The 26913-nt window shown below is 36.8% G+C and overlaps 2 protein-coding genes across 2 annotated transcripts; one reads left to right on the plus strand and one right to left on the minus strand.

The window, feature by feature from the left end:
• Nucleotides 1-49: 49 nt before the first annotated feature.
• Nucleotides 50-5752, plus strand: LOC140231967 (inactive serine/threonine-protein kinase 19-like). Its single transcript, XM_072312116.1, has 7 exons — nucleotides 50-315; nucleotides 1324-1475; nucleotides 2353-2588; nucleotides 2986-3083; nucleotides 3899-3957; nucleotides 4464-4552; nucleotides 5096-5752. The coding sequence occupies exons 1-7, from the start codon at nucleotides 177-179 to the stop codon at nucleotides 5136-5138; spliced, it is 816 nt and encodes a 271-aa protein (XP_072168217.1). The 5' UTR covers nucleotides 50-176; the 3' UTR covers nucleotides 5139-5752.
• A 4551-nt stretch (nucleotides 5753-10303) lies between these two features.
• LOC140232367 (peroxisomal membrane protein PMP34-like) lies at nucleotides 10304-26089 on the minus strand. The gene is made up of 9 exons (XM_072312492.1): nucleotides 25942-26089; nucleotides 22915-22975; nucleotides 21874-21940; nucleotides 20439-20593; nucleotides 17886-18011; nucleotides 16862-17010; nucleotides 16151-16249; nucleotides 15650-15723; nucleotides 10304-13920 (listed from the first exon to the last, which is right to left on the minus strand). Exons 1-9 carry the CDS (start codon nucleotides 26011-26013, stop codon nucleotides 13776-13778), a joined length of 948 nt encoding a protein of 315 aa, XP_072168593.1. The 5' UTR covers nucleotides 26014-26089; the 3' UTR covers nucleotides 10304-13775.
• Between the last annotated feature and the right edge of the window lie 824 nt (nucleotides 26090-26913).

Raw genomic sequence — 26913 nt, forward strand, 5'->3', positions numbered from 1 at the left:
AGTGTGTACGATCTCTTTGCACTCCAAACTTACTCAGCGAGCACGATCTCCTGCGCCTGCCTGTCTTCAAAAGACATTTCATTGCATGTTTGTGTCGTTATACTAATTTACCGGATACCGAGTTTCCTTACCAGAATAAATGATGTTCAAGGAGAAATTCTTTTCTTAATTACACGATGAAACGATCTTTTATCCCGAGTTTATATGTAAACAAGCGATCGAAAACATCATCACATAGTCGCAGCAGTCAGTCGACATCAGCGGAACGCCACGACGCGTCTGACGGAGCGGTCCAGGCAGATGAGGACATCAAAGGTACGTACTTGTACTGTACGTGTATACCATTGGAGGAGCGAAACTCTGCTGCTGCTGCATGCTGCTACAAGGCTGCTTTCTTGCTACGCTGCCATGTGCACGCTTGTCAATTTCGAATTTGTCAGCGCTGCATTGGTGTTTAGTTGCCTGTTGAGAGAAGAATACTGTCTCTAATCTTCGTTGTGTCTATTCTGTAGTGTCCCAGCAGGACAAGAATGATAAAAACTGGATGGAAGCAGTTTTGTAGGGTCATGGAGGAAACTCCCAGTAAGCTCAAAAGTTGCTGGCACTAACCCCCTTCCCTTGCCAAGGGGCCTTGCTTGGTAACAACACCCACAAGACACTAATTCTTGTCGCTTGGGTGGAGCGATTATAGTGGTTAGTGCATGTACTGTAGATTCTATAGGTGTTGGTTCCCCTATGTGTTACACGTAGTGTGTGTGTGTGTGGGGGGGGGGGGGGTGGGCTCTAAAATTTCCTCGAACTACTCTGACTTGAGACCATTAGAAAATTGATGAGATGATGTTACAGTCTGGTTAATACTAGCTTGGGTAGGAACAGATTGATGTGAGCATATGGTCATGAACAATAAATGTTTGGGCCAGCTAGGTGCCAGGTGAGGTTGTTTAAAACAATTTCCATGGCAATGAATGGCTATGACATCACAATTTGGTATTCTATTCAGAACAGGCAACTCATAAATCTGTACGTGTCATGAAGTCCCACAATATAGGCTAGGTTTAATCCATAGGGACTGATGGCAGTTTTCGTATATTGATAATGAAATTTAATTGTAACAAAATATAATTTTACACCATAGATTTCATTGACAAAGATAATAGTTTTTGGGACCTGAATTTGTACTTCTTGTTGTAATGAACTTTGCAGTTTTGCCGAATTATAGCATACACTGTACCGTAATGTGCAATGCTGTGTTTCGTAGTACGAATGTGCATGTTATCATGATGTTCTCTATTCTATGAATGAACCTCATCCTCTTTACTTCAGATCATGATCTTCCATCTGAAACCAAGGCATCTCTGATCTACCTGAAATCTCTCTTCAACATCCACCATTTTGAAGAACGTGTACCGCCAATCTTTCTCAAACATCAGCTGTACAGTATCATCCACTGTAAGACACAAGTTGATAAAGAAGTGGTAAGAATGGTGTCTGTGTTTCATAACATATGACACAGAGCAAACATCCCCACCCCTAATATACTGCCGTAATACACCACAGATATTGGCAAAAAGAATTTCATTTTTTATGTAGGCCTATATACAATGACCTACACCAGATTTAAAGTTGGCTCCTCTTTGTACTTGGTTGTTTCATGTAAGATATCAGCAATCAGAGGATTATGTCAAGGATTTAAAGTCATTTTATATCCATTCAATAATGATAACTTCAGTCATTTCCTGTTTGACATCAAGAGTTAAGTTTCAGATAGTCAAATCAAGCAGTAATCAAACTCACTTAACTGTATGATATTTCTGATATATTATTTGATAATTCATAACTGAAAAAAAAAATCAAATTCAGATTTGAAAACATGGTACATGGTGAACTTATCTTTATTTTGGTTCTCCTGAAGGAGCAATTTAGAACTTGATATGAAATATAAAAAAAAAAAAGATCCCATTTTAGGGATTGATAATTTCAATTCATTGCATCCACTTGAATAGCCAATCATTTGACCCAGTGCAACACTGTGAACACAAGCTATACCTGTTTGACTTTCTCCACGTAATTCTATTGTATTTCATTCAGCATTTGAGCTTATAAATACATACATGTACAACTTCTCTTGAGGATTGAATATCATTTTAGTAGTAAGTTTTTCTTACTTTTTTGGGTAACAAACCTCCGAATGGTATGCAGTGTACTGTGCCTTGATAACATGAAACTCAGGAGATCATACAACATTATGTATGTGTAGGAGGTCATGATTTCATCTCCAGTTCAACTGCTGCCTACAGTGTTTGACAGTGTTATTGATGTTGTATGATGGTAGACTTTCATTTATTTTTGCAGGATGAACTGAGAGAGAAGAGAGAGATCAAACTCTTCAGATTTGGAAAGGACGTTGATGAATTCTGCATTGTGTTTGTGGACGACTATTGTGATCATGTGCGGAAAATTGCCAGTGGCCTCAGCCTATCACCTGTTATTGAACGATTCTTATCAGAAATCATCAAAAAGTTGAATAACATAACTTTCACCCGCCAGACCCTGTGTGATGTTCATGGGTTCAAGGACCAAGAGATCGGGTAAATCACACCGCTGTTTGCACATTTCCTTGATTGATTTCATCATGTGTCCACGGCTTTTTGAGCCCTCCTGCATGGGATATATGCAAAAGACAATAGAAATAGAAAAAGAAAAACACTGCACTTAGGAGTGAATTTCAGAAAGGTTCATCCAGTTTTGTCCAGGTTTCTTCCCCACTAAAAGCTTCACCCAGTACAGCTAATGAATTCAATTGTTAGGTTTTTCAATCAGTGCACAGTGGAAATGTGCTATTGCCATTTTTTGTGTGTGCAAGCATCAATGTGTGACATACATTGTTGACTTTATCTTGAACTTTTTGTTTTGACAAGTCTTGATTTCACGTTTTTCTCGATCCAAATGATATTCTTTTTTCTTTGTTGTTGTTGTTCAATCCAGACAGTTAGTGAATGCTGGTTTGTTGACAGCCAGAGATGTGGGATCCTGGTGGCTGTCCATCCCTGGGGCTGGAGTCTTCATGAAGAACTTCTCTAAAGGTATAACAGGAACAGGTTCTTTTGGCAGCTCTGCATCTGTCTAACATAAAACTAGTTTTTAGATAGTAGAGTGTACATTGTATGTGCCAGTGTGTAGCGAGTTGACTTTAGTTTGTACCAGCTGAACTATTTGATAAGGCTAATAATAGTATACTTTGAACACTGATATGTTATTCCTCTCTTCAAATTGTCTGCATAGGTGCTGAACACTAGAAGACACTGTCATATTATTACAATCATGTAGAAGAGGCTGCATCACTTGATACCACTAGCATAAAAAAAAAAGGTGTCGTTAAAAGATGTGAAGTTAAACTGACTATTGAATTGCGTGTGTATTTGTTATCAAAAAGCTGTTTAAAATGAAAAATGGTTAGCATCATGTGGTCCCATACATCCATATTGTCTTCAATATATGTATTCTGTACCATCAATATCAATTGTCTGGGAAAGGATTTGACCTCAGCCACTGTCTGTAATCTTGTATTCAATGAAGGAAGTAGAAAAGTGGATAATGCCTTCAATTACATTTTGTCAGTATGACTGCCTTATGTAATGGTGCATGAAAAGATCTGCTTTCTGTATCAACTATGATGCTGAATGTTTGACATGAAAAGAAAAATTGCTTATTTCCATCCTGCATTTTGATATGTTGACTGACCAAGTAATTCACAATTCATGAAATATCCTTACTACATGTACGTGTATATCTCTTGTCAAGTTAAGAAGTTAAGTTGGGACTTTTTGTTCAGCCACAATGGATTCAACTTATATATATATGAATTTTAGAGTCTTTATTGAATTATAATCTACAACAGGAAGAGAGGCTGTCCTCAGAGCAATACGGAAGTCCAGGTACAGAGAGATTCTACAGAAGGTGAGTGAACAAATTTTGTCTTGTTTTGTTTGAGGGTCTTGGTGTTTGATGAGCACTCCACTTTCCATATTGCAGTTGTCATTCAATGCTGAAGTCACAGTGTGATATCTCTTGTGGTTTATTCTGTCCAGAGGAAAGGTAAAGCAATGACTTACAACAAATCCAAGGTTAGGTCTTAGGAAGACATGGAGTCATGGATGGCAAGAGCATGGATTATTTGTCATCAGTGAGAAATTAAACAGAAATATTTGAAATATGTATTAATGCATTTATAATCACAGTGCCACGTTGATGCATATATTCAAAATTTTATGAATATTTGATTCTTAAGAACTTAAATGTTGTTGAAGCTGTTTTATTCAATATATCTTTCCATCCCACCCCCCCCCCCAAAAAAAAAAAAAAAAAAAACACTGCATAATGTATCTCTCCCATGCAGATTACATAATTTCCAATTTCGGCTTTGAAGAATAACACAAATTGCATGTAATTCTTCCAATGCACAGGAATTAGAAGGAAGAAAACTGCAGGCAGTGAAGAAGCTTGGAATGATGTACTTCATTCATGATATCATCGGTGCTGAGCTCGTTAGAACGTAAGTATTCAAGGATCTCGTCTTACGTTGTGACCTTAATATGAGTGATTGTAAGGACAGTTTGTATTTGTTATTCTATTAAATACCAAATAAATAATGTATTTTTTTTTTATCAGAGCATATGTTAAGAAATAAAAGAAGAATGTTGCAGACATTGATTCCATGATGTGCAGTTACTATATAATAGCTGCAGGTACGCTTGAAGAGACTTATCTTCCTGGACACAAATATGGTTTTGGCTGAAATGTTTATATGGCCCACTTGTGGTAGGTGTGTGTTCAGATATCTAAACTGACTCCAGGTTTTCTGGTTTTATATACATTAATTCCTCTGTATAACATCTTGTTAAGATCATCTATCACAAGATATGTTAGACTAATTGGTAAAGTCCCTTGTTATATATTCTGGTATGAGTTGAAAATGATGGGCAGAAAGAAATGGCCATTTGGTAGAGACGTACAAGTGGAAGAGATGAGTACAGTATTTGATGCTGTGAAGTAAAAAGTGGTGTACAATGTATTTGTGTTTTTATGGTACTTTCAGGATCAAGACAACATCAGGAACGTTACTACGCCTTGATGAGTAAGATGCTGAGACAGCCAGTAGCTCGAGGAGCTGTACTATCTCGAGTAGACTTGCCGTAAGATATACAGAGGAATAGTTTTCTGTTCTATGTTGATTGGGAATTCACTTCAAACAAAGATGTGGACTCAGTCAATGTAAAAATGTTAGTAGAACACATCAATGCAGCTTAGGAAAATCAGAGCTGGTTCTGAAGTCAAAAAGTTGTAAAGTTTTGATAAAGTCATCACATTACACATTTAAGTGATGTCATAGCAATAAAACAATAGGAAGAAAATAGAGAAAAATTCCACAAAATGCAATATATATTAATGAACAGTACTTGTTTCTTCAAGGTGTTACTGACATATGGCAAGGATAACATTATTCCACCTGCTCTCTAATCTAGCTAGGTCGATTCCTTTTTTATCATGGTGGAAAAATGAACATTTCTCTTGATATTGTCAAAGCCCTCTTATCCCTTATTGACGGCACATGGGTTTATTCAAAGCTTTAGAAATGTATAACTTTGAACGCATGATTAAGTTTCCTCAAACTTCAGTGATATGTTCCACCAATAATTCTGCATTCACTGCATCCACATGTATTTAAGGTGAATTCCCCTTTTATGTTATGAAAAATGTTCTAAACTCTTGTTAGTAAATTCAAATTTTGTGACTGACATTTTTGTCACAGTCTCTTTTATATAAGAATGAAAATACTTTTCCAGATGGGTGATTACGGAGGACAAGACTGATTAGATTATTTGCTGAGTGCCATTAGTGTGATAGGATTGATGAGTCTTATGATAGGCAAGTTCACATCAGTTAGAAATGGTTTTCAACGACCTCTGAACCACAGCATTCAAAACATGAATTTTTATTTAGATTTTAGAAGAGCATTTGAAAGCAGCCAAACAGATAGTGGTAATTTACATTAAGTGCTGAGTGGATGGCTAATGTTAATTTGGTTGAAAAGCATGAACATTCACCTGCACATTCTGATATATGCATCTAGTTCACACAGGAATCTTTATAACCCGGTTTTTATGCAGACTTATCCAGTTATTCAAATGTCAGTACCTCAGTTACAAGTCAAATTCAAGAGGTCAGCTATACCAATACCAAATATACTCAGACAGGTGTCTATGGAGTTCGTCCCAAATGGGCTAAATGCGCGTTCCGGGATCTGAAAACTTTAAATCAATAGAAGAGGCATCATGATTCAGATGCTATTTTATTGTTTTCAATTTGGGTTGAACTCAACTCTAGTAAACACTTTTATTGTCTCCATGTGTCTGATAAGTTAATTTTAAGTTTGACTAGAGTTTTACACACCATAGAACTTTTTTACTTTCCTGCAAAGTATTTGGATTCTTTTCCCATATCATTTTGGCCGCAGCAGTTTTTCAACTATATTGAAGCACAACCATGTACAGTGATTTGCTGTTGCTGTTTGATGTGTTTGATATATCAAGTTGTTTTTTATATTATCATGTTGTGGAAAGGAGATGAGTGAACTAGTATTCTAAAATTTACCTCAGGAGACACACTTGATCAGCATCTTACATCAAAGCTTAATCAGGGAGTCATCTTTATTTACTTTCCTGTGTTGACTCAGGATACAATTGTAGTTTAGCACAAAGAAAGAAGATAAAATGAATTAAAAAGAATAGGTAAATTATGTTCTGAGCATGACTTCAAGACAGGTGTATATGTATTTAGTGCATGTAATCAAAATAATTCTGTCAAAGAAGAAGAGAAAAAGAAAAGATTGTTTCTCTAAATAAGTTATTTTGTTTTGTTTCACATTTAAGAATGTCAGAGACTCCAACTCTCCCGCTTTCGATGGGAAATCTCCCGCCGAAAGCCCATTTTTGCAAAATCTCCAGTTCTCCCGCTTGAGGTTTAATTTCTTCCGCCCTGGCTCTGTGTCTCCTGTTGGAAAGGATTTCTTACTTATTGCCATCGTATGTTGAAAAATAAGCCTTAGATAGCACGAGAGAGCATCTAGAACCCTAAAGCTTCCAGGGCCCTTAAGTGGGCCCTGGACCCCGGCCGCAAGAAACTTCGGGCTTCGCGCTCGTGATGTGCACTTCACGCACATTGGCTTGGAGTCTCCCGTTTGCTAGGGGTTTCAGGCGGGAGAATCTCCAGATCAGAAGGTGCTTGGGGTTGGAGTCTCTGGAATGTTAGACTGCACAATGTAATGTCTTGACTTATAAAACTCTCCAAGTTCCTGTAGCCATGGACATTATGCTAACCGTAATGTGCTGGTATAATATATTTGTATAGTGCAGCTACAGTTTGTCAGTCAAATGGGATTGTTTGCTTACTTCCTGCAACTGCAAGGATAGTACAGATCATTCCAAAGACCTATATCTTCCAGTGGCCTTCATAAGATTTGCATCCCCCTCCCCACCACCACATCATTGTATTACTGCAGTAGATATGACATTCTTACCTGTGTAAGTACTTGTTATCATGTTTGTGTGTGAATGTGGCATACATCATTACTGTGTTCTACTAAAACAATGGACCCACTTTGTACTCTTGTAATCATTTGGTGCTGTTTTCAGTGATCAAGAATTTGATACCTCAATTATTCCAGATATGGTCCTTTATACTTCTTAGCATCAGTGATGAAAATATTGTGTATTACACTACATGTCAAATGACAGCTTTACTCATAGTCAAGTGAAAGACACACATATGAACAGTACATAGAAGTTTTCTTTGTCATGATATCAATTAGGAACATGTATGATTCCCTCAACCATGAAACTGGTTGGATAGAAATTCTTTTTTATCTCCACTCCTGTCAGTTTCCTGAAGTCAGTCGAGTATACAGTGCACTCCTGTTGTGATGAACACAATTAAAACATAATTTTTCTTTCAACAAAGAAAAAATTCAGGTCCCAAAATTATCATCTATATATCTTTCTATACTATACTGTTCAGTTAAATGAAATTTCAATATAAAATATAACGAAAGAAAAGTTCCGGTCCTGACGAATTTGTTGCAACAGGAGTGCGCTGCATGTCTCTGTGTGAGTTGGTGAGATACTCTCATAGACAGGGAGTGCTTCAAGATACCAGGAAGAGCAGTGGTCTTCAAATATCTTTCTTTCTTTCTTTCTTTTTTAATCAGGGACATTTTTCATGTTCTACATGTAATGTACGAATGGTAACAGAAGTCTTAAAATTTTATATAAGTTCCCTTTTAAAGGGGGAGAATATACACCAGTACAGTACAGTGCACTCCTGTTATAACGAAATGCTCGGGACCGGCAGTTTTCTTTCGTTATAACGAAATTTCGTTATAACCGAACAAATACAATATATAACAAAAACAAGGAAACCACGCATATATCATATTCTGTTTGTTGAATACTCATCTTACACTGTGCAGATATGTGAAACGGAATGGTACGCTGTACTTTTTAAATTTTGTTTGGATATTACATTAAAGAGAGCATAAAATTGACGGAAACTGTTCGTGACACACGGAGCGAACACACCGTGATCTAAAGCGTTCGCCCATGCTTGTTCCGCTACGAATTTTCGAAAGCGATCCGCATTTCGTTATAGCGGAGCACATTTCTTTTGTTTTTCTTTGTCCGTGGGGCTCGGAAAAGACTTCTTAGTAACGAAAATTCGCTATAACCGTGTTCGTTATAAGCGAATTTTGTACCATAGACATTAATGGCGATAATTTTGGGACCAGAAGTTTTACTTCGTTATAACGAAATTTCGTTATAACCGTGTTCGTTGTAACGAGAGTGCACTGTACACCTAGTGTACACACTTGTCATACAATGGTGTCCACTGGATTGTTGTTGGTGGTGCCTCTGGTAATTTTTCTCAGTGTGAAATGTGTATATTATACTGTCTTTTATTCAGATTGTTTATATTCAGATAAATACAAAACTTGTTGATTTACTTTGGTGCAGGTACTTACACCTTAAATCAACATAATACTTACCATGTGGTTAACACTTTTGAATGAGAAGAGTGCTGAGCATTTGTGATTCTTTGTAATGCAGCCAAAGGTTATAGCTAAAGGGCCTGTAACATATGAGCTGATATGTATTAATCTGTGTCAATGCTTCTGGCAATAGCATACAGTACCTTCATTTGTTACTTATGAAGGAAATACATTTTCTTAATAAATATCGTTGGAAGTGCTAATGTCAGAAATTGTAAAACTTGTCTTGTCCGTCTGTTCAATACTTCTTTTGCATGTATCCCAATCATTTGATTTTCTGTTCATTTTTCACTTGCAATCATAACATCATGAGAGATGTTTATTCTGTTTGTCCTTTTTTGTGCTTTCTTTCATCTCACAAGGACACACATCATTAATGTGCAAAAGATTGGGCAATCAAACACAATATCACAGCAAGTCAATTCAGATTACACACACATCATTTATACTTGTACCATAAATTAACATCCTTTGCGATAATAGAATAGTTTCATTTTAAAATATCATTGGACGAAGAGATATTACAGAGATAAAACTTGATATTTGAAACAAAAATTATATTTTTTCAATTTTTAGCTATTCAAAGTCACTTTATTCTACAGTAGGGGTTTGTTTGTTTGGTTGTTAGTTGTTGTTTTTTTGTTCTGAAAGGTATGTTTTGTTACTTCGTTATATCTATTACAGTTTATTTCCCATGACCAGAAAATCCTGTCTGTAGTACATCAACACACCAGTACAACAATTATCTACCAACATTTTTGTTTTCTTCATCCTGTGGGGAAAGTGATTCAGCCATTGTGGAAGGTGAAGATTCAGGATCAGGTGTGCTTGATTGGGTGGCAATTTACTTCATGTGATAATTGCCTAAAATTATGTTAATTTGTATTGTATTTGTATTGCGATGAGTAGTACTTCCCAGAGGGTTAAATGTCAAAGGGTAGTTGTTGTAGATACTATGATTACTGTATATTGTGCATGTAGTCCTATTCTCCACTATTGACAGGTTCATGTGTTGTCTCTTATCACCCAATGGTGAAACAAAAGACTTGTGTTATATAATTTCTCCAGGACTCTACATTAGGGCTAAAGTCTGTTGGGATAGTTTATAGTACAACGTTATTCCAATATTACATATGCATACATGCACAGTGAGAAAAGGGCTTTATCAATACACAGAATGAGCAAGCGGTCTGTAGCCACATATTGTAGGAAGAGATTTATGAATAATTTTTAATAGTTAGCATCATAATACAAACATAAAACACAAACACAAACAAAACAGAGCCAGTGAGTCAAAAGCCTGTGAATGGATTCTCATCATATATACATGTAGTACAAACTCAGACAAGTGAAATCCACTTTCTATATAAAATTTGTGCTGTTTAAATTACAGGTTTTAAAAATTTGAAATTTGAAGGAAAAGAAAAAAGGCAAGAGAAATTAATTTGGTATAACATGCTTGATGTACAGTGAAATCTGGTTTCATTATACAGTAGCAAAAACCACTTGAAGCGTTCTCATTGGTACTGTATTTGTTTTAAAATGTGAAACAAACTTTAACACATGCATATCCAGGTACATTGTAATACTAAAATTTCCATAAAAAAGCCACAGATATTGTTTTCAAAGATATTGTGACTGGATGATAATTCCAAGATATTTATGATATATATTTGGAATACATAAGGACCAGCATTGTGACTAACCTACACACAGTAGGAACACATGCTATAAGAATACTGTATGGTAAGGATACCCAAACTAGTCATTATTTTTTCCCCCTGAATAAAAATAATGAATCGGACAAGATTGTCTAATATCTTAATCACAGATAAAGTTTTGATTTACCCATATCTGTACATATTATTATTAACATACATTTTTGTACTAAAAGTAAAACCTAGTAAGCAATTTTTATAATCTCTGTATTTCCTTCAAACAACAGGTGAGACTTTCGTACTGTATAAGCTGTTATTTTCCCCTTCAAATATTTTGCAAACGAGGAGATCATAGACATTTTTGCAAGATGTTGTTTTCGCGAATTGACACTGATGCTATCATTGGTGCACTAATACCCTAGCGCAAGTCAGCATTTTGGTGTGCTGTTTAGTTCATGGTCCAACGGTGATTTGCAAAAATTAAACCCTTGCGAATTTGGCACTTGGTGACCATGCACGCTCATGATGCATGATGCTAACACTACAATATCCTGTATATTCAAAATGATTAAATAAAAACTTATGCTAAAGCAGCTTAAAATATTCTGAAATGTTTCTCCTGAGAATACACTGACCTGTGTACAAATTGCACTTGAAATGAAATGAAAATGTGTTTTTACCATCAAAGATTCTCTCTGTAGAGAATACCTCATAAAGAGTGAAAAATATTGTGGATATGGTGCACAACTTGTGCATTTGATAACTCCCCAGAACTGACGTACACATTTTGAGTGGGGTAAGAGATGGTTTTTAACTTTGCATACTAATCTTGACCAAGTCTGTTAAAAACCATGTCTATGAGATGCATGGCAAACTAAATCAGCATTGCTGATGTTATATTTCTGAGACAAAATTAAATAATGTAAAACCAGAAATATTCACCAATTGGAGCAAACAGCCTTTAATGAGGCATGAAATTTTTGCAAATTGCCACTGGCATTCAATTCATATAGTGGAGACAACTTTCGCAATCATTTAAATTTCTGGTTTTACAGTAGTCATTTCTTTGACTGCCTGATAGGAGGTTGCATATGTTCACGTCATAATGCAAGCCATTTTGAAAGTGTGGAATGTAACTTTTTTTTTTGTTTTTGGCAGATCTGAATTTGCCAGATGCCAAGCTTTTAATCAATATGTAAGTGTCTGAAGTTCACTGCAAGGAAAGTATGTTTCTAAAAAAGTTTAAGAACTGTGAAGTTATAATGGCAAAGTCAGCTTTATGCACTTTTTTTTTCTTCCTTTTATGATCTCTGACTTAAAACAGTTGACCGTGGTGACACACCAATTATTCTCTTAAAGGAGTCTTGTGATTTGCTAATATTTCTCCAATTTACTACTTTTAGGTTACTATGAGAAGACGGCACTAATGAGCAAAAACAAACGCTAACGAGCCTAACAACATTATCAGTAGGACAAGAAGTGTCAAAAAACAAAGCACACAATGACCCATGTCATGGCTCAATGAGGCACAAGGACCTTGGTGAGCAGGGTTGTGAAATATCAATGATTGGAGCTGCAATTGCTCAGAATATTGGAGGGTTGATGTTACTGGTGTTGCAATTTCTTGTAACTATGTCCACTGTAGTACTCGATTGGTACAATATAATGGGCATGGCATGTTCAACCCTTTAGTCTCTACTTTGGGCTACAAAGACTGATGATTTGGTGAAAGGGTATTTTACAACATTTGGGGAGGGAAGGAGGGATGTCACAGGTTTTGAGGGGTAGTCAAGGGTGGAAAACAAAGTGTATGCATAGAAAGAGATCTCTGGATGATGATGAGACTTGTGAACACAACTGAACAGCCATGACAATGAAGATAATCAGATGATTCAATACTTTATAAACATTTAATCTTATGAAAGGAAAGCTATGAATTTTATGGAAAACCCTGCATGATGTGCATAACATTGATGTTGATGTGGGAGGTGGCTGCTGTTATAACACAGGTCTGTTTTAATAAAAAAAACATAATATGATCCGTTCTAGTCGAGCTCATTATCGCAAAATATGAAGAGTTTGATTGTAAAACAGGTTAAGAACCATTTTTAGATAATTTTAAAATAAGTCCATCATCAGATAGAGTTCCTGTTATACTGCTCCTGTGATACCCTCACTTGTTACATATTACATGCCAATGAAGGAATATGCTTTAAGTCATGATAAAAAATATCTTATATCTTCTTCTAATTTTCTGTTTTTTAACAGTTTAATTGCAAATATCTAAAATCAAAAGAATTGAGTTAACTAGTTTTACGATCAAACTCTTAATATGTACAATGGAATATGCAATTCCAAATACAACCTTAGTTAATAAAGAAGTTATCCAACAAAACACACACACATACACATTTTACATAAACAAAGAATCATCACACTTTTTGGCTTCCTTTAAATGTCTCATTAAGATTACAGAAACTCAAAAGCAGGAAAGAGTCTTATACACACCCTGTGCTTTTTGACTGATGTAAGCTGAAAGTAAAGATTCCTCGACACAAATATCTGACCTCCAAATAAAGTCCAATTCAAATTCTGTCATTTGGAACAAGTCAAAATAAAGACACTTCTGCTATAAACCTTACAACAGAAGAAAAAAGAATGATGCATGTGAAAGACTTTAAGATCTTAAATTTTGAAGTGCAACTACTTAGGTTCAGGACAAGATATGATATAAATACAAAGATATGTGTAAAATGTATAATCAGTGGGATATCTCACATACACAATTAAAAAGAAAATGTACAAGTTGTATTAAATCTACTATACCGGTACTTGTGCCTAAAAACATTTTGTATTAAATATAAATACAACTCTAATGTCCATTCTATTCATCTCCACAGCATTGTGACATGCTATGTTAGACTCACACACATGAATATTGTGCAAAACCCACAAGACATCTGCCAGGCAGCTCCACAAGAGGGAATGCGGAAGAGTCCATTTCAGCAGGGGTAGGTTCATCTCGCTGCACTGCTGGCCCTCATAACAAAGAAGATAAACCTTGAGATCTTCTCATAGCAAAGAAACATGAGAGCAGCCGTCAACACAGTCTGTAGTAGCTTGGCCTCGAGACCTTTGTACAGTCCAAGCTTGCCTTGGGTCCTGCCAATCAAGTCACAGTGATAAACAAGGAAAAGTAGAAATTACGCGGTGCGTAATATATGTCCCCGCCGGAAGTAGCATTTTGTAGCAAAATGTGCAATATAGGTAAAAAATCAATGTCAAAGGTCATAGAAGTCAAAGGTCAAAATTCTGTGTAAAAGTTTTGAAGCCCTCACCTAGTGCCATCACATAAAGCAAACGGAATCGAAATCGGGTTAGAAATGGCGAAGGAGTAGCATTTTGTAGCCAATGTACAATACAGGTCAAAAATCAAGGTCAAATTCTGTGTAAAGTTTTGAAGCCCTCACCTAGTGCCATCACATAAAGCAAACAGAATCGAAATCGGGTTAGAAATGGCGAAGGAGTAGCATTTTGTAGCAAAATGTACAATATAGGTCAAAAATCAAGGTCAAAGGTCAAAGAAGTCAGAGGTAAAAATTCTGTGTAGAAGTTTTGAAGCCCTCACCTAGTAACATCACATAAAGCAAACGGAATCAAAATCGGGTTAGAAATGGCAAAGGAGTAGCATTTTGTAGCAAAATGTACAATATAGGTCAAAGGTCACAACTGAAATTCTGTGTAGCAGTTTCAAAGCTCCCATGTACTGCTATCATATAAAGCAAACAGAATCAAAATTGGCTCATAAATGACAGAGAAGTAGCAAGTTTAACATTTTGATCACACACGGACGGACGCACGGACGGACGCACGCACGGACGCACGGACGGACGCACGCACGCACGGACACACACACGTACGGAGCCCGTTTCATAGTCCCCTGCTCGAACTCGTTCAGCGGGGACAAAAATGTGACCTTACATCACAAAACCAACAAAAAGTTGCTAGACATGGATTCTCAGTTTGGGGGCAGATTCTGAAAGAGCAGACTATACGCTTTAAAATGTTGTATAACTCAACACAAATGGACTTCCCTAACCTATCTAAATAACGGAAAGAAAGTACACATTCCGGAGAAGTGTTTACTGAGAAAAGAGGCTGTGAAGTTTGAAGTATGTTACAGTAAAAGTGCTTATTTTCACCACACTGTGCGATTTGCAATGAATGGAACTCACCCCCCCCCCAAAAAAAAAAAAAAAAAACAGCAAACAAACAAAACAAAACAAAACAAGACAAAACAAAAAACCCAGAAAGAATAATGCCTTTGGCAAAACCTCGTGGCGGAGGCATAAAAAATCTCTAGCAACCACAATGGACAGATTATCAGATTAAGCTGAAATTCGACAACAAAAATCAAATCAGTTTCCCATTTGTTTTATAATTCCAAAATTTAGAATTATGTAGAAGAATAGCTCTTTCAGAAAAGATACAAACCCAAAGACTGACTAGGTTGACCAATTTCACCTTTTTGGCTCCTCATGTTCAATTATGATGTGCAACTTTTTGTTGATTTTGTGATGCATGGTCAAAAATGAGAAACTCCTCTCAATTTTAATCTCTAGTTACTAGAATAAAGCAGTCTCAATGGTTGGACTTCTGAAAGTTCAATACAAGCGTGGTTGAATTAATGTCTCCTGCACAGACCTACCCAATACCTGCGCTATTGGCAGTATATTATCAGTTAAATTCACACTCTTTCACACAAAATATATGCTGTAAGTTAAATTGTGAGTACAAGTCCTGCTATCTTGAACTGACACTTCAAAAATGCAAAGACCTCACTTCACATCAATATCTGCAGATTCTGGTCACCACATAAGAAAGTACTTACTTCACGACATGTTGTAGAACAGCAGCAATGTTCTGTAGAATGTTTCCTTTGGAAAGGTGTTTTTCTTTGCCATACTATGGAGCAGATTCAGAGAGAGCATATTGTAAAAATTTCTTCTGCAACTATAGATGGGGTAAAAGTCACACATGTGGAACCTGTGGCATATCATGGCATAATGAAAATGCAAATTTTTAATTCAATCTATTAAAGATTGACAAATCTTATGATATGTCGCATGGAATTCACATATCTGTTTACATTTCTTTATGACTATCTTTTCTCTCTGTTAGTCTAACCAATATTGTGCAGCATCCAAAATACAACACTTTTACCAACAGAAAAAAGGAAATGTGCATCCTTCATGAATTTGCTTCACCTAAGGCTACTGAAGCTTACATAACATAAGACACATTACTCTATATGATTGCACAAAATTATGCTTCACTCCTTGGCAATTAATGGTTTACTATCATCTCTAATTAAAGAAAGCTGACATCTCACCCTGAGCTTGGACTGAACAACCTGCAAGGGATATGTTCCAATGGTAGCTACAGTCTTAGCCAGAGCTCCAATCAAAAAGAACTGGAGGGATGACGGTTGCTGTACAGAAGAAAGAAAAATATTCCATATCAACCTAGAATGCTTGAATATTATAATGTAGAGTGAACATACTTCAATTGACCTAAATTCCTACAGGAATCACCCTAGGCTATAGCTCTAAAACAAATGAAGTTGAAAGTATGTGCACAGATATGAAAGAGACGAAGCATGCATTTGCTACAGCTCAAAATAACTTGTGTACAAATTGTAAGAGTGCAGTAAAAACTTGATTATGTGAAGAAACTGTGAACTCACATATTCTACTTTATTTCCTATCAATAAAATGCATGAGAAATCATTAATACATTTCACCAGAGTAAAAAAAAAATAGATTGGTTATGAAATCATAAAATGGTAACATTTTGACAGTGCAGAGATCTGAGAGATGGACAAAAAGAAAAAAAAAATTAGAGATCCTATCCACATGTAGGACCTCGCTAAGATGAGCTAAATGACTTATCAAATTCTTTAGTTTTGTTGTTGCAGTTTATACTGCTAGGAACTTGGAATATCTGTTTGAATGTCAAAGCATAGCCAGGCATAGATTCTCACTCATTGACCTCTAACGCACAGTACACTGTCCCCTTACACAAAGTACATTGACCTCTTTACCTTTCTGTTGAAGACTTTACTGTAGTATCTCTTCAGAGCCTCGTAGACAGCAAAGTGGATGGCAGGGTTAATGACCAGAATGAGGGAGGAGGCAGTCCCGCTCCATAGTGATGCTAAACCCTCCTGGTCTATGATCTTCTGGAAAGCATCTATAGCAGAGTAGTTTACATTTTTGAATACTTCATTTATGCTAGGTTTCAGCTGAAGTTAACACAGTGTACATACTTCATTGTTTTGCTGCTAACACTGACTGGTTCACTGTAGTAAGGTATCAAGCCAAACAAACGTGTCATAATGCAGGCTACAGAAAAAAGAGTTGTATCTCGAGTTTCTATATTATATTTCTAGTACAAAATATTGACAAAACCTAACATAGCATCCTTCAAAGCAAACATGATCCAGTGAACTTTGAATGTAGTTTCTAACACTACGGTATGTGACATTTGCTCCAAAACTATTTACCATTGTGATTGCAATTCTCAGTATTCATACAGTGTTAAAATGCACGTGAATCTTCCATGTCATGCTTTGTATGAATTCCTTGATTGTCAACAGTTCAATACAATGGACTCCTGTTATAACAAAGTCCTTGGGACTTGCAGTTTTCTTTCGTTATGTCAAAATTTCCTCATGACCGAACAAATAAATAATGAAATCAATAGAGCAGATACTGTTGTGGCCTGAATTTTTAATTTTGTTGTAACCGGAATTTTATCGTAACTGTGTTTGTTACAATGGGAGTGCACTGTAATATCCAATCTCATACCATACTGTAAAAGAGGATATTTTCGTGCAACTAATTTTTCGCGCTCGGCAGGGTAAGAAGAGTTTCGCGTGGTTTTAATTCCGAGGAATCAAGTCATCAACTGCTAGAACATATGGCAAACAAAACTATTCACATGCTTTTATTTTCGCACTAGTTTCAGGTTGCGTGAAATGTGCGAAAATTTCAACACCGCGAAAATTCCCACTTTTACAGTACATCACCCATGGCAGCAGGACAGTACTTGCTGCATGAACTTACCCACAATGCCTTTGTACTTTGGATGTTTGGACTCTCTGTAGTAGTCAGTCTTGAACTGGACTCCCTGCATCTTGAGTCGTGTGTTAACGACCCACATTGGGGTGGTGATCAGCACATTGACAACACCTGTAAACAAGCCATGGCACACAATCTAGTTTCATGATCATCTTTCATTAGCACTGATTAAGTCAATACTCATCAGTTTGGGAAGAAATATTGTATTAAAAGAACCATATCCCTATGCATGGTTCCCCTCAGGAGCAGAATGATCTTGTTGGGTTGGTCTTTTTTTTTTTTTTTTTTTGCTTGTTTGTTTCATTTTTCTAATTTTTTTTTTCTAATGTTTTTTTTTTTATTTGTTTTATTGAAAAATTATACAGAATCACACTATTTACAACAATTAACTTGATTAGAATAACACAATCACTGAACAATGTAGAGGAATTGTGTTAAAAAAAAAAAAAACTAAAACTAGAAATGTCGCTTTGGCGACTGGTATGCCTCCGCCATAATGCATGATTTTCCCAATAGGTCTAGATAGTACATGTGGACAATGTGAGATTACATTTTCACAAAATTGGCAAAATATTGAAATGACAAGTTTGTCACAAATGTGTTGAATGTTCACCTTCCTTGACCTAGGTTTAATTGGATGAATAAGAGAGCATGTATCTAGGGATTTAAGGACTTTAACTCGACTTTGACCCATTCATACATTTAGGCACTGAGTAATTTTCAAGGTGCAGGTGTGGAGAAAAAGTGCAATTTCTGAATTGAATAGTAAATTGTTACCATTTTCATCTGGCCCTTGACCCTAAAATTCATAAGATAATCACTTTCAGGTAGAACATGCATAATATGTACTAAGTTTCAAGATAACTTGATTCACTTCCGAGATATGGAGAAAAAAGTTAGATCAGCACTTTCACTTGATCTTTGACCTTTCGACCTTTGAGGCAAAAAAAAGAAGAAAAAAAAACTTTCAAGAGAATTTCTATTAGGTTACACATGTATGCATACACCAAGTGTAAAAAAAAATAACCCTGCTGGCATTGCATGATAGGAGGGAAATAATAAAATTTTTAAGTGTTGCACTTGACCTTTGACCCCTGACCTTTGACCCCATGAACCCTACATTCTCTAGATAATCACTTCCAGTCAGTATATGTATATACTATGTTCCATGAAGATACCTTGAACAATTTTCCAAGGTATGGAGAAAAAAAAAAAGTTTTAATATTTTTACTTGACCTTTTGACCTTTGACCTTTGACCTCATGACCCAAACTTTCACCAGAGAATCTTAATTGGGTAATACATGTATACACTAAGTTTCAAGAAAATATCTTCAGGCATTCAATAGATATGGTGGAAATAGTGAAATTTTATGTATTTGACCCTGACCTTTTGACCTTTGACCTTTGACCTCATGACCCAAACTTTCACCAGAGAATCTTAATTGGGTAATACATGTATACACTAAGTTTCAAGAAAATATCTTCAGGCATTCAATAGATATGGTGAAAATAGTGAAATTTTATGTATTTGACCTTGACCTTTTGACCTTTGACCTTGAGCATGTGCACCCAAAAGTTGATAGGCACAACTTCACCCCCTAATACACATACATGCCAAGTTTCATTAGGATACCTCAACGGGTTTTGATAGTTACCTTGTCCACAAAATTCATTACGGACGGACGGACGGATGGAAGGACGGACGGACGGACGGACAACCCGAAAACATAATGCCTCCGGCACCACTTCGTGGCGGAGGCATAAAAAAAAAGGCAGAACATTAAAGTACCATATACAAAACAGGTCTTGTTCAAGAGCGATATTCCGAGATGGGGAAGGAGAATAAAACAAACAAACACGCAAACAAACTAATGAGTGACCAATTAACAGTTTCATCCTCCCTTCCAACTGAAAAAAAAGTGTGTGAACTGCAGAGACTGGAACAAGCCAAACCAGGGGGCGAGAAGATCTACATTACCCAAACATAACTTGAACTTCCACAACAACTACACCTCCCCCCCCCCCCCCCACACACACACCCCACACATCCTCGTCTCAACACATATACACTCACGCCCCACACACTTAATGTTAACATGGAGGAAGGGGACAAATTTGAAACAAATTCTGTATTATTAGCAGCATGAAATCCCTCACCAACTACTTAATTAGGTTAGAGAGCTACTTAATTAGGTTAGAGAGTATCTTAATTTCTATCCCCATTTAAACAGAATGAATTTCAGACCATAAATAATTTCATGTCATTAAGGGTTTGGAGTAACTTCTCTAATCATCTATTTACCATAACCTGAATATGTAAAGACAACAAGTTAATGTTTGACACAATCACTTGCTTATGGACAAGGCCCTGTGCACACATACATGGCAGATATATACAACTCTTTTGATACACTCTATCATTAGTGTACATAATAGTAGACTACTGTATGTAATGTAACAAACACTGATATGAATCTTCCTGAAGTTTCCCATTAATAAAGCTGACGTGAGTCATGTGACTTGATGTGAGTGGTCACCTGATGCGATGCCTATGAGAAGATCTCTGACAGCTTTCTTAGACCTGAGGAAGTCTCCTGCGGACACCTTCAGTCCGTTGAATGTGTAGAAATAGACAAAGTTTGAGCACCATAGACTGGAGATGACCGGGTACCATCCTCGGTATAATGACTGGCTGAAGAAGGACAAGAGAGGGCGCTCCTCTTAGTATACATTCAATGCTAACATTCTGTGAAATCAGTTCTTTGACAGAGACCGTCTATGTGAAAAAAAAAAAATAACTATTATCAATGATGTTAAATAAATTGTTATCATCAAGTACTGTAAAAGTGGATATTTTCGCGCGACTAATCTTTCGTGCTTGGCCGGGTGAGAAGAGTTTCATGTGTTTTTAAATCCACGGAATCAAGACACCAAGTACTGGAACATATGGCATGCAAAAATATTTGCATGCTTTTATCTTTGTGCTAGTTTCTGGTTGCATGAAAAGCATGAAAATTTCTACTTTTACAGTATGTGTGGGCGTAGCAACAAAGATATTTACAAATAAATGAGTTAATACAATTCATTGATACCTGATACATAATGTACAACTGTGCATCACTCAACTGACTGGCTCATTTGTATGTTTGTTTGTTACAGTTTTCTGTACCTTGGTTGTGACACACTAGCTTTGATTGGAGTTCAAAGTTGTTGTTCAACGATAAATGAATGTAAAAGAATATGTTCTTTATTCTGATTGAGCAAAGCAAAAAATGATTGATGTATCAGCACATTTGTAAGAAATGACATCAGTTATATACTTACCAGGGTCAATAGGATATTGTAACATGACATCACATTAACATTGCAAGAAAGCTTCAATGGTCACCTGACAATGATATTTTCCCTGACATAAAACTCTTCTGCTTTTTTTGTGGAATGTAACTGTATCACTAAGATTCTCTCTCGAGATACACTTATGTTTCTGATGTGACTCTACAGAAAACAGTGCAGCAAAAAAAAAAGCTGCTTAAAACTGCTTATCCAATAGTGGCGATCCAATGGAGTAAAATTGAGTCAAAAGGGGCCTGAGCTTTTGATCCTAGCAGAATCTTTGACAGAGCCAATTTTTTTTTTTTTTTTTTGCCTCTGTCAAAGATTCTGCCAGGATCGAAACCTCAGGCCCCTTTTGACTCTATTCTACAGAAAGCATTCCGTTATTCTCCTAGATGTTGTGAGAAACATTTCACATACAATGTAATGTTAAATGAAATTCTACCCACACATACTTGATTTTCACACCTGCTGCATAATTAGTCTTCACTCCAGTTCCATGGTAAAGTACAAGTGTACAATCGTACTACTAAAATCATGACTTGGCTGCATGTATTTGTAGTGTAACATAATAGACATCCTCAAAAAATATTCTGGTGTTTGCTGCTATGGAACCATATCTTGTGAAAAGCTACTTACAATCCTTCCTCTTGTGCAATCTCTGCTAAAACATACGGTGTGTGCTTTGCTTGCCGGTTTTCATCAACTGCATCAAAAGGGAGATACAGAAAGCAAAATACTGACACATTAATCTTAATAAGTTGTTATTATCTTCTTCTTTTAGTTTTAATGCATTCTTGTTACATAATACTAAACTGCTGTTAGTTTCAGTGAAAGTCACATAGCATCAGAAGCATCATAAGACATTTACATTTATATAGAAAAAAATATATATTTGCATCGTAAACCTCAGATATATCACTTTGGAAGCTGGCATGAATTCTGCTATCTTGACATGCTTTATTTCACATGAAGCTCAAAAAGTAAATTCAACATCATTACATGTATCAATTCAAGAGGCTAGAAATGCAAATTGCTATTGGGGTGACAAATCCTTGTATCTCAATATAGATATCAATAGTTCAGGAGAGAGAAAAAACATGGCAGCTAAAGCACTATAAAAAAGAGATGTCTTTCCTTTCACATGCCGTGATGGCTTCAAAATGTTTGAATTGTACCAAGGCAATTGTGTTTTGATTTTTGTAAATGTTATATTTTGATATGGAAATGAATGAATGAATTTTTGGGGTAAGACAGCTATGATTTTGACAGAATATAATTTAAATGATTATCTGATAATGAATTTTAAAAAAAAAGTGATTTTCACCACAAATTTGAGATACAAGGTTTTGTCACCCCAGTGACAAAATGATTCTTGCTAATGCTACACTACAGCATCAGCATACAATTTTTTTCACTCAATGATCAGAGTGATTAATTATACTTTTATACCCTCAAAAGGCCAGTCTCTCTTATATATGTATATATATATATATATACACACTGTATATATATATATAATGACAGTGGAATGATAGAGGGAGATCACAATGAGCACAGTGACATAAATTCAAATAATTTGGCAAATAATTCATGATTTTAGATGAAATACTTGTTTTCTTATCTTCAAAGACCACTGTAAACATGTATTATTTTTGTACTTTTACCTCTCAAACTTACTTTGTAACCTGGATCTTGCTGTCTCCAGAGGATAGAACACAGACATAGCAATGGCACTTCCCTATAGTGGGGGGAAAAAGTTTGCTCCATTAAGTTTTCTTCTATCTTTCAATGCAATCAAGTTCACACGGTCAAATGTCATGTCAATTATTAACATTATTGATAACTCAATATGAGTTAAGAAATTGCTGTGCCAGAAAATGCTCTGAACAGATTGAGGATGCTAATACTCTTGTTTTGCAGAAAATGAAAAAAAATACATGTAAGAGAGTAACTATACACAGCCCAGTCGCTGTGTATAGTTAGTAAGAGAGTGAACCTACAATGTATGACAAAAAGAATGCAATAAGATTCTCTGCAAAAGATATTGCTGGGCAAGAACTTTGTTCTGCTTTTTGACAGATGCACCATTTATAAACATGTATCACAATTTTTTTTTTCCAAAAATTTCCTATCACCTCCAGACAACCTTGGACATTCGCTTGTGCATTTTTTTCTTCCTTCAGCAACCCTAGTCTGACTCTGATGAGGTTAATGATCATGTTGCCATGGCCATGACTTTGAATAAAGGAAATCAGGCCCTTCCTCATTTGAATGTCCCAGGTGCAACTGTTGTTGGCAAACCAGTCTGATACCAAGCATCAGTGGTAGAACCTACAGTGTGAGGTATTTCCTGTACAGATTAAAATGTCAAGATCATTGTCCTGCTGCTGTGCACAACCTATATCGTTACAGCAAACACACTGCATAAAATTAATCAGTTATGGGTATGTAAGCCCCTACACTCATTTCAACAGCAGGCAGCTCACAGAGAGGTCTGCAGTAAACTGATGTGAAAGGAAGATTCAGGCAACACTATCAAGTCATTCAACTGACCGCAGATTAAACCCGACTTGGAGTCATCATGAGCAAATCAACCCAGCTGGCAAGGTCTTTGTATGTTTATGAACAGTGTTGATATCAAGCTTGCTCTTTACAAGTTCACATAATTCACTACGGGTATAAAGTTTAAAGGACAAGTTCACCTTCATACATGTGGATTGAGTAAATGCAGCACAATTATCAGAATACATCAGTGAAAGTTTAGGGAAAATCGGACAATCCGTTCACTCGACATGTTATGAATTTTTTAAGTATCTGCGCAGTAACTGCTGGACGAGAGGACTACTACAGTGTATAATGTCACATGCATACAACGATATAACGAAAATATTTAAGAGAATTTCACAAAATTTCATTTTTTGAAAAAAGTACCCATTTCCTCAACTTGTCATTGACGTATGTTAAGGGTAATATTATCCCGCCTGCCTATTGAAAGAGGGAAGTCAAGCGTTCTTTTATTATGCGAGAAAAGTGACAATGTTAAATCTTCTTTATGTTTTCTTTATATCGTTGAACACATGTGACATCACAAGCTGTAGTAGTCTTCTCATCCAGCAGAGACTGAGCAGAAACTTCAAAAATTCATCATTTTTGAACGGGTTGTCGAATTCTCCTCAAACTCTCACTGATGTGTTCTACTAAAATTGCTACAGTCACTCAATCCACATGTCTATGAAGGTGGACTTGTCCTTTAAGCTTAGATTTTTCTGGATTTACATTTAGAAATTACATCCAATTGTATAGAAACTGGAAAAAGCAAAGGTATCTCTCAAATTTTCTGAAGATGTGAAATTCCAATATATCAGAAAAGGAAGCAAAGTTCCTCTAGTCTAGGATAATTCTCCACCTCCGTCTATATAATATCAGGATTTTCTTTCTCTTATCCTACAACCTTCTCTTAAACTATACCTTTTTCATCCCTTCCTCCTTTTCTCACAATTTCAACATGGTTAAGTCCTTTCCTCACCACAACGCTATGTCACAGTTGTTTGGACTAAATAATTTCTCAGTTCTTCTCTCCAAGCACAGCCAGGTGTAGGAGCCATGTTCTCATGATTACACTTTTGACTGTTATTCTTTCTCTCCTACCTACACTTACAGCCCTTTCTCACACCCACAGGAGCCCTTCATAAGATCGATCCACACCCCCTTGAACTGCCTTATAATAGTAATACTGTATTTCATAATTTTATGCACACAAAGACTCCAACTCTCCCGCTTTCAACGGGAGATCTCCCACTGAAAGCCCATTTTTGCAAAACCGCCCGTTCTCCCGCTTGAGATTTGATTTCTCCTGCCCTGGCTCTGTGTCTCCTGTTTGAAATGATTTCTTACTTATCGCTGTTAGGCTGCGTTCACATAGAAGTATACTATTCGGGTATTCGGGCTCGTTTTTCGAGGGCACGCGAATAGCTTGAATCGAACGATATGATTTTCTCACACCGGTTCACATAGGAGGGCACTATTCGAAAGTACGAATAGCTGCGAAAAGTATAGCAAAGTGGGAATCGAGCTTGTTCGATTTTCTTGCAGCGTATATGACACTTTTGGTCTGGATTTGCCCTTAGCAAAAATAAGCATGTAGACTGACATTCTGATGCAGTTTAGAAATTGTTAATAAAATTTGCTGGGATGTAGGAGGAAGAAATCCTCACTGCATGGGATGGTGATTTGAGTTGACAGTGCGGGTGATGGTGAATTCGGTGCCCGAATACCGAATAACGAATATTTCTATGTGAACGCAGCCTTACTGCCATCGTATGTTGAAAAATAAGCCTTAGATAGCATGAGAGAGCATCTAGAACCCTTGGGGTTGGAGTCTCTGTTTATGTCATGTTCCATGGCTGGCATTCTCCATCCCATATGATTATCCTGGTATCCATTCTCGACTTTGTTTTCTCTCTCTTCATTTCGTAAACTTTGTTTTACTTTTGATTTTCTCATCTTCATCACTACCCACACTAGTCTTATCTCCTTCAGGTTCCAACCTTCTCCTTCATCCCACCCCCACCTTGTTAAGTTCTTGTTCATCTTTCTCCTACTATCTACCTACCGTACAATTACACTGTTACTACTGTTAGTGTTTTGTGTTAAGTACCGGTACGACTAGAGTTTAAACTTGGGAACCAGTTTCAGTTTACTTACGGCAGCACCAGACACAGCGTGCACCAAGGACTGGTAGGACAGCACTTGCGACAAACTACTCGACTCAGCCATTCTTACGTGAAGGATACCTAATGTATCTTAATCTCATGTTGTTTGTGGACTCTGACTAAGTGTTAGAGTAGACGTCTGTCTTAAAGACAGTCGTCAACAGTGCAAGTAGCTAGGAAGAAAAGTAGAGATCTGTGCACATGATGTTCACATCACATCATGACATGCAGCTGCAGTTGTGCCGTTTCTACACGAACCCCCACGCAGCCAGTGGAGCGATGCAAGCCGCCTGTAGTGTCAAGCCGCAAAGAAGAACAAACAAAAATAGAAGTGATGGGTCATGTGACCACGTCCCAATCAGTCACATGACCTTCAATCCCGTGCACGCCAGCAGGTACCGTACCCAATATCCCATAACCAGCACCGCACTGATCTCTGATCACTAGATAAATCAGTCGACAGTGACAGTGAGATAACCCAAGCCGGAACATAGGGAAAGGACAAGACTTCATTGATTGGGACGTTCCCTTCGATTCTTCATTTTGACGAGCAGTTTTGGCAGTACATAATAAAGAATGTGCTGTTGAGCTGCAGAGGTAGCCTGAGCCATGGGGAAGAAGGAGGTGACCCAACTTTCTTTCGTCAAACTCAACCGCTGAACGGCAAATCTCAAAGCAAGTTACAATACCCGAAGTCCCGATACCGGCATAGAAAAGATCTGAGAGTGAGAGTAGTAGGATTCGCGATTCCTGCTTCTGCGGCAGCTTCTGCTTTTGCATGTTATTGTTATGACTCAGGACAGAAGGTCATCAGCTGGTCAGGAAGGCTCGTGTTGTGAATTGCCATTGCATTTGAGCATTGTGTTCATTCTCAGCCTTGCCCTTCTAATTCCCCTTGGCCTTGCGTTTTGGTGTGCATGAATGTATGTATGATAGTATACAAATAGTGAATAGTGAATGGTCA

Source organism: Diadema setosum, chromosome 8 (genome assembly GCF_964275005.1).
Source record: "Diadema setosum chromosome 8, eeDiaSeto1, whole genome shotgun sequence".
Classification (NCBI taxonomy): Eukaryota; Metazoa; Echinodermata; class Echinoidea; order Diadematoida; family Diadematidae; genus Diadema; species Diadema setosum.